Source organism: Opisthocomus hoazin, chromosome 1 (assembly GCF_030867145.1).
Source record: "Opisthocomus hoazin isolate bOpiHoa1 chromosome 1, bOpiHoa1.hap1, whole genome shotgun sequence".
Taxonomy (NCBI): domain Eukaryota; kingdom Metazoa; phylum Chordata; class Aves; order Opisthocomiformes; family Opisthocomidae; genus Opisthocomus; species Opisthocomus hoazin.
Genome location: NC_134414.1, coordinates 102,964,974 through 102,985,930, shown reverse-complemented (window position 1 = coordinate 102,985,930; position 20,957 = coordinate 102,964,974). Strand labels below are relative to the sequence as shown.

At 42.2% G+C, this 20,957-nt stretch overlaps 1 protein-coding gene across 1 annotated transcript in view; it reads left to right on the top strand.

Moving 5' to 3' along the window:
• PDXK (pyridoxal kinase) overlaps positions 1-20,232 on the top strand; it is a 53,117-nt gene extending 32,885 nt beyond the window's left edge. The window contains exons 5-11 of the mRNA XM_075431230.1: positions 835-881; positions 3,023-3,108; positions 3,922-3,967; positions 6,614-6,725; positions 8,087-8,223; positions 8,783-8,849; positions 9,603-20,232. Of these exons, the coding sequence (XP_075287345.1) occupies positions 835-881; positions 3,023-3,108; positions 3,922-3,967; positions 6,614-6,725; positions 8,087-8,223; positions 8,783-8,849; positions 9,603-9,715 (608 nt within the window). The 3' untranslated portion in view covers positions 9,716-20,232. The remainder of the gene's footprint in view (positions 1-834; positions 882-3,022; positions 3,109-3,921; positions 3,968-6,613; positions 6,726-8,086; positions 8,224-8,782; positions 8,850-9,602) is intronic.
• Positions 20,233-20,957: the final 725 nt, after the last annotated feature.

Below are 20,957 nucleotides of genomic sequence, written 5' to 3'. Positions count from 1 at the left end.
GTAAGGAAAATACTTTTAAAATGTGAACAGAATTACCCTCTTTTTACTCACAGAAACTTCCTTAAATAGTGATTGGACATTGATACATTTGGATTTGTATTTCTTTTTTATCGTGCTAGAAGCTCTTTTAATACAATGAACAATGTTCCTTGTTAAAGAACAAGGTTAGGCTGTTTTCATTCTCACTTTGAAACTGAGGGCACTTGGAATATGTTGTTAATGCTGCTGATGATTCAGAGCCTGTGCCAAATGTGCGTTAATACTGTTGTGCCGAGTACGAGTTTATGTACTTTGGTATGGATTTTCTTCTTGTTTCATTACAATACATATAGGGGTTTTTTTATGTGTACACACAGCATTTTGGTGTGTATGTTTGGCGTGTTTCTTTTTACACTGAAGTAAAACTAGGACTTTCTTCACAGAGCGATTCTATTAGCTTCTCCCACATTTCTTCCCCATCATACTACTATTCCAGGCTTTTGGGTTGGGGAGTGAAGGGGAGGACTCTGCATTTCCCGTAACAAAAGCCCCTTCACTCCCAGCAGTCAGACGCTCTCATACTCATCACCTTCAGACATAACAACATGCAAGCAGGTAAGAGAAGGTGGCTACAACCCTCTGACAATTGTTTAAGACACATTGCCTACAATTTCAGAATTGGCAGCCACTGGTTATAAATTTCTGGTTGAGTGTGTTGCAAGAGCTGAATGACTGTATGAGCTATCAGGTGCTCAATACTGTTACATAGCAACTACTGTTACCTAAAACTTTTCCCTCCCACCAAGGTCTCTGTGACTGTCCCTCATTTCTAAAGCTAGATTTATTCTGTTACAGTATGCGATCCAGTGATGGGTGACAAATGGAATGGAGAAGGCTCTATGGTTAGTACAGGGAATATCTGCTATATAAAAATATATTAATTTTTAAACACCAAAACTAAGCTACTGTAAGTGTGCCTTTGGATCCCAGTGTCAAGTAAGTTTGTACTTTAATTTCTTGTATTTGAAGGAGTTTAGTATCTGGGAAGAACGATGACTGCATAGCCCTGGGATTATTTCTAATTCTCTGCTGAGACAACAAGTGGAATGCAAACCCTGTCCGTAGGAAAATATCCCCCTACTCCCCCTCCTTGTCTCACTGGAGTTCCCTCATCTTCTGTCAAGAGCTCTGTTTTGGCTGGTAGCCTGGCTGGCATTGTCAGTGACTGTGTGAATTGACATACCACTTGAACCTAAATGAGTATGATTTATTTCGTGTGAGATCCAACAGCTGTTAGGCGTTGGGCTGTGATTAGTGACAGAAAGGTTCTGTGTGCCAATACCAGACTGCATACTGACAAAGAAACATCCCTTTTTGATCAAAACTAGCAAATAATTTCAGTAAAAATGCGAAGTGGGAAGACAACAGCAATAATGACATTTTATGTTCTCTTCTGCCTTAGCTAGTCATGGACTATGAATTCCTCTTTCACAATTTACCTGTTCATAAAATATCACGTGAAATAGCACTTAGTAATAAATTTGCCATTACTTTTGTGTTCTATTCTTTCATTTTATGTCTATTGCAATGTTTATTGCCCTTGGCTTTTTCTAACAAGGTAGAGATCTAATAGCTGTAGAGTCACCTTGTAAAACCTTAGCTCTTGGAAGAAGTCATAACCAGGGGCCTACCTGTGTCTTCTGGGTGGAAGACAGGGTAGATGGAAGAAGAGGAGAGAAAATTTAACACACAACTTACCAACTCATTCCTGCCATAAAAAGTAATAAAGTCATTAATTAAAACACCATGGTTTGGACATGACCTAGTCTTGCATTTCTGTCTAAATGCAGAGTCCCTGTGACACCATCACTTCCCGTGACTGTGGAAGTGAGCTCAGGATCGGTATGATGGGTGTTCCTAGTGGTCAGCAGTGTGGTGGGGTTGTGTCTGTCGCTGGTACGATTGGAATGGAAGACAGTAACACGTGGGCACATGTATACATGCACCATGCCATGTGCAGCTTGTAAGACTAACAGAGAAATAAAACATGGACAAAGCGGGCATTAATCCTGATTTAGCAAATGGGGTTCTGCCGAAGAATATCAGCTACTAGTAAACAATGAACTTTGTTAAAGGTGTTGTTAAATTGAGTTACAGCAGGACACAGGAAGGTACACTCATCTAACCCGAACTCCTAGCTGAGCTCCAGTGTGTGCCAAACAGCTGATGCTTTTCAAGTTGGAGTCTGAAGAGCACACAGGCTGGTGGGCTTCTGTTACATCTTAGTGTATGTCACCTACTTAGACACTGATTCTCCCTTTGCTGATGGGCTGTATTTAGCTAATAAAGATGGGATAGAAATGGAACAGACAGGCAGACAGGAACACTGGCCCTCTTTACTTGAGGAGCTGATTCTGCAAGTAGCAAAGTCAGCTAGCTAGCGTTTTATTAGACTTGGGTGCAACGCAAGGAAAATATTTTTAATGTAGAGAACTGCTTTATAAATTAAGTTAAACAAGTTACAAATCTGATTCCCGTTCACACATACTGATGTACAGCACCACCCCAGAAATACTTCACTGAAAGAAGGAGGCAAAATAATGCATTGCATGGATGTTACTCATTCCTGAGCCCCACGATGCAACACTATCAATATGGGCACACGCTGCCACAGCAAAGGGCCTGTGTACTGTCCGTATGACAACAAAGTAGTTTCTTTTGAAGGTAAGGACATGAGAAAGGGTTCCCCATGCTGCTGCGTCAACGCTGGTGACGTTAATAGCCATTAATATTCACTTAATGCTGCCAGTTTATGCCTGTCCGATTAGCAGTGCTTCCCGTTGCCTCCAGTGAAAGAAGGGCTGTTGGTTGTACTGTCACCAGCTGGAGGATGTGCAGCCACTTTAGTTACTGCTGCCTAACAGTACACTGGGAGCTGTCAGGTTACTCAATGACAGCTTGAACGATAGCTGAGGGAAGGAGAGCTTCAGTCCCACATCTCAGATGCCACTGACAACATTTGATACTGTTTCTTCTCCCCTAGTATGTGCCCAAGGATCTCCTCCCAGTCTACAGGGACAAAGTTGTACCTGTTGCTGATATAATTACTCCTAACCAGTTTGAAGCTGAGTGAGTACTTATTTCCTTTTATAGCCAAATAAACCTGGGGATAAAAGCAGAGGAGACTGATACCCATTCTTTTGTTTCTTTCAATACAGTGCCATACGTATGTATATGTTTGGTTTTGGGTTTTAGCTGCTACTTTCAAGTGGTGCTTTTCAGCAAACCTCCAGCTGTTCCATATTGAAATCTGGGAGTTATGTGAGGAAAATATTTCTCTTGTTTTCTCCAGTCTCTCGTTTTCATGATTACTTCTTGCCGTCTCCAGAAGCCTGTATCTAGGGCAGGTTGAAAAAATACCTTTCTTCCCTTCCCCATCCTTACCCATTCCTGGGAAAATTTATATTATGTGTCGCAATATCAAAACTGTAATAGCTTGACTCAGACCCCCCAAATTAGATTCAGAAATACCACCATGGCAACATCTCACAGGAGTTGAGAATTTGAACACCCCTTGCCTGTCCTGTTGACATAGCTGTGACTGTTTGGTCAGGAGATTGTCTGTTGTGATACATCACAGGCCGTCCCCCTAAGGGGACCCATTAGCTGCGTGGGAGATGGAGAGAAGACACTTGTGAGGGAATTTTATGATACAGGGATATCTACAGGAGACAAGTTAAGACTGGTGTGAGTCTGCGTCAGAAGCACTGTGTGTCTGCGCACAAAACTTTTAAAGACAGAGGTCTGGTGCAGCAGAGCATGTAGCTACAAACCATTGAGGCCTGTATGGTGCAGTCCAAGCTTTTCTCCTTTCAAAGAGTAAGCAGGGCAACCGTTGCCTGGAGAACTCTTGCTCTTCTAAGATTTCTGTTTCATTCTCAGGTTACTGACGGGCCGGAAGATTCACACAGAAAAAGAAGCCTTAGAGGTAAGTAGGCAAGGTATATGGCATAAGGTCTCTTGCTGTATGTGTGCAGTGCTGCAGTGTGCCATTTGTCTTTAACCCTGAAGTCACTCTGGCCTCTATCCTTTCTCGCCATTGATCATTAAAGTTTGCGCACTCCAGGCGCAGAGCACTTTCTGTTCTAGCGTCAGCCTTCTGAGGAAACTTCCCGACAGAACTACAGAAGGAGGCATTACAGCAGCGCTGAGTAGATCTCTGTGAGCTGATTCTCCTGCAGTGTGATCAGGGTAGCAGCAGCACAGCGGCAGGTCACCACAGGCTGTCAGCGCTGTGGAGATGCACTGGTGGCCCTGGGCGTTAGAAACCTGCGTGAGCCGCTCCCTCTGCTGTCCCCATGCGAGGCGTGCAACAGCAGCGCTGAGCGTTGGCACAGCCACTGCTCCTGCTCCCACACAGGCTGTTTGCAAGGAGGAGAGCTTACTAGCAAACTCTTACAAGGTTTGACTGAATGCTCCCTGAATCTTTTCCTGGTAGTGTTTGCTGGTGCTTTTTCTCTTCCTTAAATTGACTCAAAGGGGATGAGACCTGGGTTGCAAAAGGATAGATGGCATAGATGAGAAACCAGACTGGGAGTGATGGCCTTCGGGTACTTCCTGGTGAAAGACAGACAAATCTGCAGCATTGATAGCTGCTGTCATCACCACACAGAGATTGTAGGTGGTCTGCAAATATACTGCAGTGGGGTGTAAGCATTTACCCTTTTATACAAACTGAAGAAAATAAAAAGCTGCAGGGCTTGGTGATGAAGGACAAAATAGGAACATGATTTTACCAGTGTCTTGAGAAAGGCTGAACTCTTTGTTTTGTTGACTAGTCAAGTGCTTTCGTAATGGACTGATGTTATTTCTTCCGTTTGGTTTTGAACTTCAAAGGAACACAAAATCTTTAAACAAATGGTAGCTGCAGTGGCACCCTGGAGAGTAGCTGGGGTCTGTCAGCCCAAATGTTTGTTGTTTTTTTTGCTGCAGCAACCTCATGCAACATGGGTTGGTTACCATCTCTTCACAGCAGGAAGCAGCTCCAAAGATCTCGGCTTTTTTAATTCGTCCCGCCCCCCAGTTTTACATTACCCCACTGTGCTGGGTAAGGGTGATGAACTGTGCTTCATGCCGCTAGCTGCTGACCACAACTCAGTTATTCTATTCTCATCCTCACCAGTGGAACCACAGTCTTGAGAACAACACTGTTACCTGAGCAGCCATTAGTTGTAGGTTTGCAAATTGCAGCTGCAAACACAAGACGCATGTGCTGAACAATTTTAAAAATTAGTTTTCTGACTGTCTGATTCATATGATAGCTCTTATTTGTGAAGGGTTTTTAAAAAACCTCTTCTAAAGAGATGAAATTATACTTAGGAACAGAAACATTTTAAAAACAGTTGCTTGCAAGATGATATATTTTAATCTGTGTCTCCCCAGCTGCATGTCATATGTATACCTTTCTGAGTAATAATCCATGCTAGAATTTGTCCCCTTTGGAGGCAGTAGGAATTCTGGCATTGATTTCCATGGTGACATGCTTTCGTTCGTTTCTTTAGAAAGACTAGTGATGACAGTATAGTGTTCTAATATAATATTAAATATGACATAATATTAATGTAGAAGGTGCTAAGACCTACAACTAGAAATCCTGGTGATTAGGTTCTTGGTGAATTGTTACTGAGAAATTGAGTTTAATGTTACTTCGCAGGTTGATTATGTCAGCATATGCTGGTGGATTTACTGCTTCTTTAAAACCCAACCAATGTCTGTGCAAAGAGGTCTCACAGTTGAAGAAACTTGGAGGCTTAGACAAGAAAGAAAAGCAATAGAGAATTAAAAAAATAGCAGAAATAAATCCTTATCATTGAGCTGCTCATGAGTCATAGCTAGTCTGAGAGGATTTTTAGTTAAGATATTCTGGGAGAATTAATATTTTATCAGTGTTTTATGCTAAACTCATTATTGAAGTAATTCTTTCTTCTGTGAAATTGAAATCACTTCTGAAGCAACCAACTGTGATGTCACAAGTAGAGTATTAATGAGTTTAGGTGAGGAACACACAGAGTGGCAATACACCTGCAAAGGTACACAATTTACAGGTGTAATTTGGGGTTTGAAACAGAATGAGGAAAGACGATTGAGGCAGACACACTTGTGCCTCTGATTTAGCTCTTTAACTCTTCATTTTTGCTAACTCTTGTAGTAGTAGCTAGGTAAGACTTTATGATCTATAGTTATTGGCTTTCAAGCAAGTGTTTCAAGATGCCAGCTCAGGTGCATGTATCTGTTTGTCTTATTCTTTTGATAATAAATGTTCTGAAAGCATGATGCAGACAAAAATTCTGATCACAGCCGAAACAGAGTATTCTTTTCAGAGGAGCATCCAAAGATAATACAGAGATGCTGATATATTCTAGCAACCATATATATTTAAAAATTTATGTTTTGATTCCCCTATTTCAAATTAATTCCCCTATATCAAGTGAATGCTTTGAGTAGAAACTGTTTTTTCTCTTTACAAACATGCCAAAATAGGGTGCTTGTCAAAAATCTTCAGTGGTATGAATGATGCAAGGTTTAATGAACATACATTGCCATCATTGATTCCTGCCTTTTTGCACATGGAAAGGTCATGGATATGCTCCACGCCATGGGACCGGAGACTGTGGTGATCACAAGCTCAGATCTACAGGCGCCTCTAGGAAACGACTACCTAATTGCTCTGGGAAGCCACAGAAAAAGTAAGTCATGAACTCCTTTGTTAAACTGTGCTTTCTTTTAACCTGTGCTGTGCTTTCAGTTACTTTTTTTAGCAAGTAGTTTCGTCAGACCCATCTGTAGTGTGTGGAAGGAGCCTGGATCCCTAAGTGAACTTCTACTAGAGTAGTATCAGAGAGCGGTAAGAGTGGGGCTGCTCCATGAGGGAAGACAAGCTGGGAGCTGAGCGTGGTCATAGCACAGGCAGAGCACTGCCCTCACCAACAGGGCACAGGCCCACAGTATATGAATAAGGTGAGCAGAACAGGGGTGGTGGTGGCGGGCAGGTCCCATTGACAGTCCAGTGGTCATTGGAGAAAGGTTAAGATTAATCTGGAAGATCCCATCAGTAAGTCAGGACAGCAGGGCTGTACACAGCTACACCTACAACATAGCTCAGGTAAGGATGCTTGTATCCAGGCCTGAACTTCCGTGCAGCTCCTGGGCAAGTGGGCAGAGGGTCCACGGGTGGACGATGCTCTAGGTGAGGTTGATCAGGGCTATTAAAACCCCTAGTAGTGGCCCTGACATTTACTAGTGGTATAAAGCAGGAACCTTGAATGTTTTGAATGCTTTTAGGAAGAGCCACACTGTCCTGTTAGCAGATTGTTCCTCCCCTGATAGGCTGTAAAATGTCTTTCTGCTTATTCATATATATCCCCTTCTATACCATCACCAAGATTCGCTGTGTATTTGGACTGTCGCAGGATGTATTTACCTGAGAAGGGTATAGTTATGTGGGATGGTTTATGATCTCATTTTCGTGTTCATCTAAGGGATTTAAATGTGGGCATCACATTCTGGACTGCTGAGAGACTGAAAAAGTCTTGATATTTAACACAGATTCCACTAAGTATCATTTGGTGGGTCTTACCACTCAGTACATGCCACATCTGGAATGTCTGGTCATTCCAATGGTGATTACACTATGGCACATGGATCAGATATTCTCTGCGGATGTCTACAGCTGCTCTTGTGCCTCCATACAACCCAGAGGTACTCTAGATTATGGTTTGGGATGCCTCCTCATTCAGCAGTCTCCATAAATACGCGGCTTCCTGAACAGACTGATGCTGCTCTCAATCCCTCATGAAAGGAAGGTGCTAGCTACCTGCTCCATCTTAAGTGCCATATGTACAGTATAGAAGTTGTAAATGCTATCCCAATTTGGCAAAACTTTGAAAGGTTGCACCTTTTAAAAGCTGGTACAAAGTTTGCAATACTCCTTAGCATCTTTACGTTCAAACAACAAAGGAATTAAAACCTGGTGATTGCTTTTAAATTATAGTAAATGCTATTGTGTTAATTGCTGAGTCTGTTACTTCCCTGTCTATCTGTGTTGTAGCTAAAGCAGATGGTACCAAGGTGACACAAAGAATTCGAGTGGAGTCTCCTAAAGTGGATGCTGTCTTTGTTGGAACAGGAGACTTGTTCGCTGCTATGCTTTTGGCATGGACACATAAGCATCCAAACAATCTGAAGGTGTGGAGAAGTTTCTCGTCTCTCTGCAAGTTTAGACTATGTTTCTTTTTTTTAATTACTTTTTATCAGTGATATTATTTAAAGATTCTCTTCTGTTTTGGCTTTTTTTCCTAACCTCAGAGGAAAAAAAAAGCAGAATTTCCCTTTAGCTAAAACATTTTAGCTTGTATAACTTTGGACGGTCACATTACAGTTACATGGATTTTGTAATTCTGCCAAATAAGATGTTGTTCTCTCTAGAGACAGAGACTGCATGTGTGTTTGTAATTATATTTTTTACCCTCACTTCATAATAAGCACTGAAAATCAGGTCTATTTTTCTGTTTCTTTCCCTTAAGCACATAGAGTGTTTGATACAGGTGTGTGGTTTCTAATACCTGTTTAGGGAGAATTAAGAGAGTCTAAAATTTTTTTTCCCTAAGCTCTGCATTACGTAGTTGTCATGCTGTTGGTGTCTTGTCAGTTATGTTTGCCTCTTAATAGCAGTGTTTTTGAAATAATAATATTAAACTAGGCAGCTGAAATTTTACTAAAGCCTGAATATGTTATGTTAATGCAGGTGGCATGTGAAAAGACTGTGTCAGCCATGCAACATGTTCTGCAAAGAACCATTAAGAGTGCAAAAGGTAATTCATTCAAACCTTATTCCCTTGTTCTGTTTGGATTTGCATCAGAAGAAACATTCAAAGAACTTTCTGGGTTTCCTGACTAAAGGCAGCCCTCAGTGTAAAAGCAGCCAGAGAATTTACAGAATGAGAGCTTGGTAGTCTTCTCCATGCATGTTCTTTGCTGTGTCCTCCAAGCCTATTTTTGACAACACCCGACTGAAGATGTCACTATTCAGCTTGTAGTGGGATCACAGTCATGCTGACTGTGCTTGACTGCTTTGCAAAACAGTGGCAGAAGAATGTAGGAAGATTCCAAGTTTGACGTGCAAGAGAACTTCTGTTTTAAGTGTAGCTCGCTCACTTTCCCCTTGGGTCCACGTGTTTCGTATTGAGAGGGGTTTATCAACTAAAATAAACTGTCTGTGTGCTGTGTTGGCCATGTGAGGAGCAATTTTTTTTCAGTTTATCTCCTCCTGGAGTTCCCATGCCTTTCAATTCCTAAGGAGATCCAGATGGGGTCTGTGGGTTCTCGGAGCATGTCCTTCTAATAACAGCAGAGCTATATTCCTCTCCTGGAGAGAGGTGCAGAACAGGGGTGATAAGAAATCACAGTGGTGACCTGGATCTTCCACCTTGGAAGCCTTTAGCAGGGGGTAGCAAGGCAGACAGGGGAGGGGAAAAGGGTTGAAAAAATAGTGAGTCAACAGAACCATGTAGGTTATTTCTTTTTATACTGCTGTTTCTAATGACATTCTGATGTCATCTTTTTAGCACAAGCTGGAGAAGGAAACAAACCAAACTCAGCCCAACTGGAACTGAGAATGGTCCAAAGCAAAAAGGACATAGAAAACCCGGAGATCATAGTGAAAGCCACCGTGTTATAAAGGCTGTACGTCTCCAATAACGCACAATGTATTGATGTCCTCATTTCTTTCCTGTAAATTGTAATATTTGCCTTAGATCTGTGACAGAAACCTGACTTTCATGAAATAGTGCCCAGCATAGACAGATATCCACTCTCAAACATATGTGCTGGCCTTGCTCAGTTTTAAAAACAGAACAGTTAGTGTGCATTGAAGCATATTACCAGGTATCAAAATGGCTGTCAAATTCACTTAGTCTGTGTAACTACCCACAGCAAGAGAGTACAGTGTTCCTGCCTTGCCAAAGACTTTTGATGTGAATTTGCTAATGGAATGCTTGACTGACTGGAAAATATATTTCAAGATGGCATCTAGTGCCAATGGAGCTGGCTCCATGCTCCCTTTTCCAGGAGATACCTGGTTACCTACTCTGGTATTCAGTATCTCAGCTGCTATGAAACTAAGCAGGGTTAAAACTACACACTAACTTCTGGTTGTGTGTAGGAGTACTTTGAAGATGTTTGGCGTTTAAGTGCTCTGAAGTGACCTTGAGGTGTCATTCGTGTTACTGATAACTGCTCCTGTTTCTTGTCTATGAACAGCTGCATAGTTTCAGTTTTTGGAGGTACCGGCTGCTTTTTTCTAATGTCTGTGGGTGCCCACATGATTTTCTTCCAAAAGCTGCTCCAGAAACATCTTCGTTAATAAGATAATATCTTTATTCAGTAGCACTTATTAGAAGTTTGTAGTTCTACCTCTGAGGCCAGATTTGATTCTTTTTTTTTAGTTTTTAACTAAGGACAAACATTCTGTAAGGACAAAAGAGAAAGCAGCTCTTACCCTGAAAGCTGGCTACCCTAGGTTGTTCTTGATGGGTGGATGTACAAACGATACCAAACTACTTAGGGTACTGCCACTTAACAATAGTGAGCACTACTGGGAGGCTTATCAATGAAGCAATGTGGTAAAAGTAATATTTTTAGTTTAGTAAGGTTTAGTAAGTTACATATGTTTACCAAATGCAGTGAAACATGCAAAATTAATTTGTTCATAATGTAAGTCTCTGCAGCCTATGCTGATTAGAGATGACAGAAATGCATCATTATTAGCGCATCTTTATTTCAAACCTCTGCTTCATAACGCTTCAAAAAGGGATTCTTAATAATTTCAGCGTCCTTTATATCACAGCCACATATTATACCAGTAGGGCAGATATGCTGACAGGTACTGACCACTTGTACTTCCATATAATTTATGTATCTTGCTTTTCCCAAGATGAGGTCTAGTGTGTTCTTAAATCCAGATTCAGTTGATAAGCTTTATTTGTCATAAAAGGCATAGGGAAATTAAAATTGCATTTCTGCTTCCAGTGATATGAAGCTCATTTGTGTTAGAGGAAAGGGCTAAGTTTTTCTTGATTACCTGAGTATGGTCAGGAAAATCACTCTTGGCTGTCTCCCAGATAAGATTCCTGCATCTCCTCATCACACCTGCCTAACTGATAGTGTCACCTACATAGCTTGGGAGTCCCCAGAAGAGCTGGTTTGGAGATTGCTTTGGCCACTGAAGCCTTCACTTATCCCACCATTTTTGTGGATTTTCTGACATTGTAAATATTGATTGATTTCACCTAGTAGAAGAGTAATTTATCCTTAATGTGAATTTTTAGCTGAATAGAATTTTTTTTTCATAGAGTAGGATTTAGTAATTAATACATTTCCGAAATCCCTCATTTTCACTATTTCTGAAGCAAATGAAATTTGAGAGATGAACATTTTTTGCAGCAAATGTGAGAGGCAAACTTCAGGCTTTCACTCCCAGCAACTAATAATAATTTTATTTCCTCTCATGCATTGGCATTAAAAATGAAAAAAAAAAAATCACATGACTTGAGAATTTCAAGGGGAAAAAGCCCAAACAGAAATGACCTACAAAACGTGACACTACTGCCGTGATTTTTAGTAACCACTGCCATGAAATAACTTTCTAGCAATAAAAATTTTTGTGATGTGAACAGCTGCTAAAATTAGCAGTCAGTAACGGAGACGAGCTCATGGCTGATATCCAACGTGTCAAAAGACGTGAACTATATTAACAGTGTGTATAAATATCTGATGGGAAGCAGTGAAGAAGATGGAGCCAGGCTCTTCTCAGTGGTGCCCAAGAAAAAGATAACAGGCAGTGGGCTCAAATTGAAATACAGGAAATTCCATTTAAACATTAAAAAAGTATAATTCACTGTGAGGGTGATCAAACACTGGCACAGGTTGTGCAGAGAAGTTGTGGATTCTTAGTCCTGGGAGATGCTAAAAACCTAACTGAACATGGCCCTGAGCAGCCTGCTGTACTTGACCCTGCTTGTGTGGTGGGGTTGGACTAGACGATCTTTAGAGGTCCCTGCTAACCTCAACCCTTCTGTGATTCTGTGAAGTACAACGAATTTCTTTTGTTTGCGGCACTGTATTTTTAAATTGATGCAAGTATTGTTTTCTTCCTGAGACACAGACTTCCAGATAGGCTAGGAAATAGCTCAGTATTAATAATTTGCCCCCTTTTTAGATAAGCTGCTTTTTGCTTGGGCAGTTGCGCCGGACATACAATTGCCTTTTTTGAGATAGTTGCTTTCAGCAAAGATATTTAAATACTGTAGCTTGTGATACATTCCAACAGTTGAACACAGAAGGATTTTAACTGTTTCTAGCATTGATTAAACTATGAGTTTATTTATCTTTTAAAATTAGACTATTTCACGTGGAAGCATATGATCCCTACCATCCTCTTGGGAAGAAGGGATCAACATACTGAACTTCCCTGCCTGTACCTATCATGGTCAATGCAGTATCATGTGGCATTATGCTTGACACCCTCACCCAGCTGTATCCAGTTTTGCATCCCCTGTGGGTCACATACAGAAATCTTCAGATGGCCAAGCGGTAAGACCTCTGTGTCCCTCAGATTGCCAAGGATTAGATGAATCCCAGGAGCAGTTCACATGCAGTAAATTACATCTTATTCCTATGGTACCATGGCTCCAGCACAAATCTTATCTGGGTCTGGAAGTGGCTCCTGGTGCGCTGTCTCCTACAGCCAGGGCTGTGCATTGACCAGCACCCCCTGCACCAGCATCAGCTTCATTGCCGGTCATGTAGCACGGCCTGGCGTGAAGTCTCCTTCTCTGGAGATATTCAAGACCCGCCTGGACAAGGTCCTGTGCAGCCTGCTGTAGGTGACCCTGCTTCGGCAGGGGGGTTGGACTAGATGACCCACAGAGGTCCCTTCCAACCCCTACTATTCTGTGATTCTGTGATTCTATGAGAGCTGCATTGAGAATTGAGAGCTCTATGGTGGCCATCCCTGCACTGTGCAGTGCAAAATTGAGGTTCTTCAGTTCTTCACATCAGGGGATCAAGAGGAGAGAGAAGCTCAAAACTGGCCTTTTAATTTTATTTTTTTTTAAGCAGCAATAGGCATGCACTGTCAAAATTTACTGTCAGATAAACCCTACCTGTTGTAAGCATGTACTACAGAAAAGCCCTTTTAGTAAGCGTGAGACAGCAGGATTTTTTTTTCTTGTCACTGAAAAAAAATAGACTTTCATAAGGGAAATGAGAAAAAGGCAAGGGTTGGTTTCCTCTGAAATAGAGAAGCTTGGAATTTAGGAAACTTAAAGCTACCTTGCAAACAAGGTTCATCTGTAAACCACGATGAACTGAGATCTTGTCATAAAAGAGAAAGTCATATGTTTATTGGAGCAGCTTATACCTGTCAGGTGTGATCTTTTCCCACTGCTTCAAAGCATGGATAAGTTCAGTAATTCACACCTTCCTTAGAATCTGTGACACATCAATGTTAAAAAAAAAAATAACGATACTAATGTGCTCAGTTTGCAAAAGTTTGTATTTTGCAGTAGCTAGATTCTGTGGCAATGGGCTGCTAGCTTCTGCTTAAGTCCCTGGGAGCTGCTCATGTGATATTTGTTTTAAACTCACACTAACCTGATCTAAATTAGGTCAGGTTTATGTCTTCAGTGAAGAATTTGGCTTACCATCTCTTGCCAGGAACAAACATCAGAAATTATCTGTAAATATATTCTGCAGCAAGCATTTTGTAGTCGCAACAGGCTAACAGGTATTTTTAAATGTCAAGGTATACATACTTAATACTTGGATGCATTTCTATTTGTTCAGTTACACAGTGCTTTTTCATAATGTTTGCAGAATGAAATTCCAAGTCTCAGCACAATCCTGTCCAGTCTTCTATTCCCTCCTCCTGCGTATAATACCTGTATATGTTTCTGAGTTCCTACTGTCTTTCTGGTGCAGCTGGAAAGTGTCTTGGTATTAGACAGCTGCCTACTATTTATTTAAGGGCTTGGAGGAGGTTTACCAGGGTTGTCTGATCCACTCGCAGGTCTTAGAAAAAGAAAAATGGTTAGTCTAAAGTAGTTTATGTCCGAACTGATTACAGAAGAACAAGCACTTTAGCTGAGAGAGTGGAGTCAATAACTAATGGTTAATCTTCCATGCCCATCCTAACACTATGAAAGGTGTCTGTAACCCACCAGTCCAGCATTCACCAATTAGGGACCGCTGGCTTTGCTGCCACCTGTACTCCCATGTGTACGTGTGAATTTGGCAGCAAAGAACGCTTCTAGTGCTGAAGCATGTGTCCACATGGGAGTGGTGAATGCTTTGTGTTTGTGTCCCCACCATGCTTTCTTTTCACTTGCTGGAAGTAATTTGTGTTGGATCCCTTTTTTCTGGAATGAACTTTGCAGTGTATGTGGTCAGCCATTTTGATTACTGCAAGTGTACTCATCTGCGGAGCCATCATGCAGGAGAGACCGAAAGTTGTTTACAAATGATGTACCCTATTCTGGGCCCGGATTAGCTTCTACATGCTTCAAATTCCTGTGTACCTCTTTGGGAGACGTGCGTAAAGACATTGTGCTAAAATCAGTGCTGTTCACGCTTGATATAAACATTTAAAAAATCTGCAGTATGAATTATTAACATTAATGTTTGTTTGCTGATTTTTATCATAAGCGGGAGAAATCTGTAATCAATGTGTTATGCAAAAGAATCAGAGGACCAAGATTTCCAGCTACTCATACTGCCTTTTTGAGTATATTAATTGTGTCTTGATTAGGTGGTGTTAATTTGTTGTCTGAGACTGTTATGGTGATTGTATTGATTTATTTTATTTTAAAATATGTGGCAAGGAAGATTGTAATAAAAGCATCTACATTTAATATACTGTGCACACACAAATTGTTAGATCCTGTTTTTGAATATGTTAGTCATTTCAGAATTAAACAGAGCAAGAACAGTTTGATAGTCTTGCTGAATAAAGTGGATGTAGTTAAAGGTTTCCTTAGTTATATCCTAGTATAGAGAAAGAGTAGTTAATGGAGGAGCACGTATTTGTGCACTGTAATCATCTCATTGTAAGATAGCAGGTATGTGGAAGTGAGTAACATTCTTAATTTTTTTTTTTTTTTAAGAAGTTTCGTGGGAAGGCAACTGCTGGCATTCTGCGCCAGTGCACGCATATGCCTCTTACTTGCATGTGTAGGACCTCTCTGTGTTGTGCTCTCAATTCCTTCCTACAAGGTGAGAAGAGGGGCTTGGAATAAGAACCACAACTCATTTTGAGGTTTGTTTCTTGTGCAGCGTTTAGCTGCACTCCCCGTCACAGAATTTTTGTCTTACTGCATAGGTTAGGGTGTAAAAGACTGTACAGTAGGAAAGAATTGTTGCTGCATGTCAGGACAAGTGCTTGTGTCAGCACTCTGCAGGGTCTCTGCTATGGCAGTGTTTTGCAGGAGGAAGAGAGCAGCTATCCAGTTTAATGAGAGCACTGGTTATTGACAAAGGTGCTACGTCGTTATCCTTATGCCCCCCGGAGAAGTCTGGCTTACATTTATGCTAAAGAAAATCACCTCTCCTGAGTAAAGGTAATTGCTCATTTAAAGAGTACTTTCAGAAGCTGAGATGTGTTACAAATTTTGGATACCAAAATATTTCTTCATAAATGGAAACGCAACCCCTTCTTTTACACCCCCTTGCAGCCTTATCGGCTCATTGACTAGTCATTCAACTCCTGTTAGAATCACGGGATGAGATTGTTCAGAGAGCTGTTCTTCATGAGCTTCTGGTAAGTGAGAGCCAGTTGCTGAACAGTTTTGTAGCTTTCTAAAACACATATCGACCATGGAAAATAAGCTTTGAGGTGCTCAATTGCAGCCCTGAAAAGAGCTCTTTTAAATAAATGAGTAAAACAGCAAGTTTATACATGCATGCAGGAGCAGATTTAAGGTAAATCCATGAGGTTCAATCAGAATCTGTACCCCAAGCGCCCAGTGAAGGGTGTTGAATGCAGAATGCAAGGAAGCTGCTACTGTCAGCACGCTTTTTCAGGAGAGCCCAAGCTAGTTCTCACGTTTTCCAGAAGGGAGGAATGCGGTTTGGCTTTCAGCAGCCTAGGACAGCTCCCGTCTGCTTCACCAGGAAACCAGTGCCCGGTGACAGCCCCAGCACCACCAGCCACCGGTTTGCTGCCTGTACTGCTCCAGCAGCAATGGACCTCGAAGCAAATGGGATGCTCCCAAGTATGCTCCTAAATAAATACGCACTCCTGACTTTGTGCCTCCGCATTGCAAATAACAGTAAGAAATCCACAATTTGCAGTGCAGTGAATAAGGCAGCACATTGTTCAGACAGAGAAAACCAGCAATACGAGAAGGCTGTGCCATGTGTTACCACTGAAATCACGTGTACTCCTTACTTGTTGCCCTCGTGGTTGCATTGCTATTTAGAAAAAAAATCTGTGTGTAGAAGAGTGTAATACATGTTCTCTGTGTGTGTCCGTGCGTGTGTGTATGTTGAAGCTTTATTTGCAATGTGATGGGGGTGGGAAACAGAATTTGGGGGCTGGCTGTGTAGGCCTTCAGGATGTGAGCAGAAGGTCTTAAAGAATTATATTTTTATAGATTGTGTTGAAGCTTTGGGTCCCAGCCACATACAGCCTTTTCTTCCAGAAAAGTAAAATGGTTTGGAAAGTGAGTCAGGTGGCTGTAATACAGTAGGGATAGTACAACCCCACCAGCCCTGGACAAACTGAATAACTTAATAAAAGATGCCTTTTTAAGTAATATTTTTTTAGTGCTGAATTGTTAAACAAAGAAATATTTATGAGCAAACTTTCTATGTACTTAAAGTTTGTGTGGTGCTTTGTACTGACTAGGTGGACCTGTTATATGTTTACACATCTTAATGATTGTCCTTGAGGCATATGTAGTAATGCAATGACTTTTCTGCCAGAAAAACAGTGGAGTTCTGTGTAATAACGAATTATTTAATTTCTAATGAATTCGTAGGCTTTTGTAGTGTTTGTGTATTTTTCTGGTTGGCGGTTATGAGTTATATTCTTTCTGCAGTAAGGCTTGTATGCTGGATTGTAGAGAGAGGCAATAGGATGGTAGATACCATTGTTTAAAAAGAAAACCCTAAATATTGCTACCTTATCCATTGTAAAAACAGGTAAGCTGTGGTATAAGCCTGAAACGTAGATTTTCCATTGGAATAAAATATCAAATACATCTAGAGCAGGTTAGAAATAGGTAAGAGATTTGTTTATTTAATTAAATAACACTGGGGGATCATACAAGCACTTAACAGCGACAGACAAACGGACAAGCCAAGAGACTGGAACAAAAAACAGCTCGTTCCCATTTTATGAACGTGGCCGAGCTAACTTCACAGCTTGTGCTGAATGCATGCAACAGGTAGATGAGTAGGCTAAATGAGAGAAAGTAAAGATTTTTATTTTTTTTCCCGCTGTAGTTTGTCAGTTGTGATAATGTGAAGAAGGGTGATCTGAATTTAAATTCATAGATATGTTAGCTTTCAGAAGAGTTGAGGTACCAACAAAATCCCATTCAGTCAAAAGGCAAGCTCTTAGTGTATTTGAGAAGCAGAGCATGATTTCTTCACCTTGCTGTGCTTACTTCAGTCCTTGTTTCTTATGGCTGGGAGACCAGGGCCAAAGCACAACCATCTATATGTGTTTATTTTTTCAGTTGTCACTTGGGGGCTCTCTAGAAAGTGCAGGGATCCACATCATCATCTTAGCAGGCATGGTGGTGATGCGTTGACGGTTGGACTTGATGGTCTTAAGACGTCTTTTCCAACCTTGATGATTCTATGATCATAAATCAGTTTGTGGCATATGGCCCTCTGCTGAACATTGTGCTCCTACTGCAACAGTTGGCGATGTGGAAAAACTGAGCATCGTTTATTATGTCTCTTGTAAGAAACATGGAAGCATCCTCTCCACGCTTCTGAATAAATCACTACTGCAAAAAGTAGAGGAGAATTTATCAGAAGTTTTTCTCTCAAGAGTTCCCAAGTTCTGGATGTGCTAAACTAGAGCTACTTCTGCTTTGCTGAGTTAGCAAGAATAACATCACCCACATTAATAATGTCGAGGAGGGAGGCTATGGGAGGGGACAGCTGTGTTTTGCGTGCTTCGCTCTGCCCGGCTGTTCCTCCCCTGGGGATCTGTGGGTGCCACGTACTCGAGGTGGTGGCGGGGTGGCTGTTTCGCCTGCACCCTCCCTTGGGGGAAACGCAGAGGAGTCCTGAGCAAGCGGGAGATGAGGTCCGTGTGAAGTTGATGGGCTGTTGGTTTCGCAGTGCTCTGCCAAAGCTCTGGTTTAGCACCGCTCTGTATGGGCTGTGGAGCACGTGGTGAACAGCACGCTGCTCTCGGGGCTGCACTGTAAGCAGCAGGGTATTAATTCTCCTCCCTGTCTTGGGAACCTAATTTAGCCGTGTCATTTCCCTAGACTTCATCTATAGGCCATGGAGACTCTAAAAGTGAATTATTCAGATGATTCAGGCTAGGCTGTTGTTTGGAAAAGAAAAGCAGGTAATTATCAGCTGCTGTGATAGCTCTAACTTGTCCAGCTCAGCTACACCATAAAACTGCGCCCTAACCTTCCTCTCCCATCACTTGTGCCTGGCCCTGGTACTTGCCGGTCCCCGTAATGGGTGGAGTGAAGGAGCTAAAAGCAATGGGGAATTTATGCAGCCAAGACCCCTGAAGTTTTAATCTCCTTCAGTTCTGTTCACTTTCTCATCCTGGGAACAGCAAAACTCTTGTGCTGCTGCTAGGGAGGGGTTGGGAAGATGCGGCCGGACAAAATGGGAGAGAATGGTGTTGCTCTTTGCATGGCAGTGAGATGCTGGCTAAGCAGAACCTAACTGCAAAGCTGTGCTGTTAGTGGTAGCGAAGAGAAGTCTTTGCCAGCGAAGCGCTTGAAAGAAGAGCTGCAGATCTAGTAATCCGAGTTTGGAGTTCTCGTCCCAGCCCATCCCTCGTGTCGCAGAAACATTATGGTACTAGAAGATTGTGTGTGACTGTGCTTGAAGAGCTGTGTTATGCTTGTGCCTAGCAGAGCAGAAAACAGCACAGAATAAAGCAGTTATTTAACTAGGGAACATAGTAGGAAGGTCCAAGTGGAGAAAGTTTCAAGTCCACTTTCACAGCATTTGCATGGTGTCAGAATTGTCCAGGTCTGGCTCTTTTCCTGCCCGTCCCCGTTAAGTAAGGAAGGAATCACGCAAATAAATTAATACGTAAATAAATAAGGGACGTTACCTGGGAATTTAAGGGGCATCAATACTTATTTTTGCCTACAGATTTTTTTAAACCTCACCACGCCAAAGGTCTGTAGTTCATGAGGGGTTTTCGGAAGACGCGTGGCCACGCGGTGTGGTCCAGCCTGTCGCAGCTGGTGTGGAGCACAGCAGGCTCCTCGCGGTGTACCCGTGACGAATGGCGCTGGGAAGCCACCTGCAGACAGGCACTGCTCTCCTGTGGGCTGCGCTCGGTACGGCGCGTGCGTTCACGTGCCTGACACGCGCCTCGCTGGGGAAGAAAACTGCAGGGCTTGTTGCTGGAGATGCGATGGTGGAAGGAGACGCTGGAGAACGTAGCACCGTCCCCAGTCTTGTGCTTTGCTGTTAGTGATTGTTAGTGCAACGTATCCCTCGCAGTGTGGTTTTCTTCCTGGAAGGTGTAAGGGTGGCAGCCGATACGCTGTTTTAATATGCTTTTAGCTGGCTGAATGGGAAATGCCAATCCAGATTGTTAAAAATGGAGGGGAGGAATAGCTGTGAATTTGGCTAAGAGCTAAGTGAGGGGAGAAAATCTGAGATTTGTCTCTAATTGAGAAATAATTCACTATCGACCAAACGAGTGTCATGTCTTCAGTGGGGAGTAGCACCTGGAAGAGGCCAATATTTAGGGTTTTTGCCCAAAGCACATTTAGTCCTGCTCTGCTGTTCAGTGAAAACGCCCGGTGCAGATGCCACCAGAGCCTCATCTCGTGGAGTAATGCTGTAATAAAGAATGTGGTTTTCTTGTGGAAGTCTTAACCTCTTCTATGAAAATAACACACAACTCAATATTTTCATGGTGTAGAAGTGAAATGTAATTTTTTTTTTTCAATAAAATACATCTCCTTTCCTAAATGTTACCTTTTTTTTTCTTTCCTTGGTGATGTTTCTCTTTCCCCAGTCAACTGGGAGTGCCCAGCTTTACCAGAACCATGGGATTCGCGTGCTGGCATTTTCCCCCTCTCGCCAATGCCTCCCGTGAGTTACCCGGAGCTGAGCTTTGCGCTTGCCTCCCGGGAATCCCGCACAAGGAATCTCACCCCTCGATGCAGCGCGTTGCTATTAACTGCTAATTAGCCCCCTCCAGTTCCTGTGGCTCTGGAGTGATTTCATATAATTATTGTGACGAATGCCTAAGCCCCGGAAGGAAAGTATTTAATCCTGCTTGTGCCAGGACCTTTAGAAACCTTGCTGCGATGAATAAACCAGTTGTAAATTATGTGGTAAGAAAGGGCAGTAAATCTGAGGGCAGTGCCTGCAGGGCTGCTGGCTGCGGCGGGGTTGGGTCTCCTGAAGGGCAGGCCAGGAGGAGAGGGACGGTGGCAGCAACACGCCTGCCTGAGCCCATCTGGTGAGCCTTGATTTATTCCATTTGATTTATGTGGCTAATCCAGACACTTTGTGAATGCTAATCCCGAGCGTAGGTGCATCCTTGAGTGATCAAGGTGTCTCCCTGCTGATGGCCTGACTACTTCTATCATCATGGGAGAGAACAAAACACTAGAAATCCATCATTCTATGGATTAATTGTTGATACTTTTATCAGTCAGACTCAGCCAGAGAACTTCACCCTTCCTAAC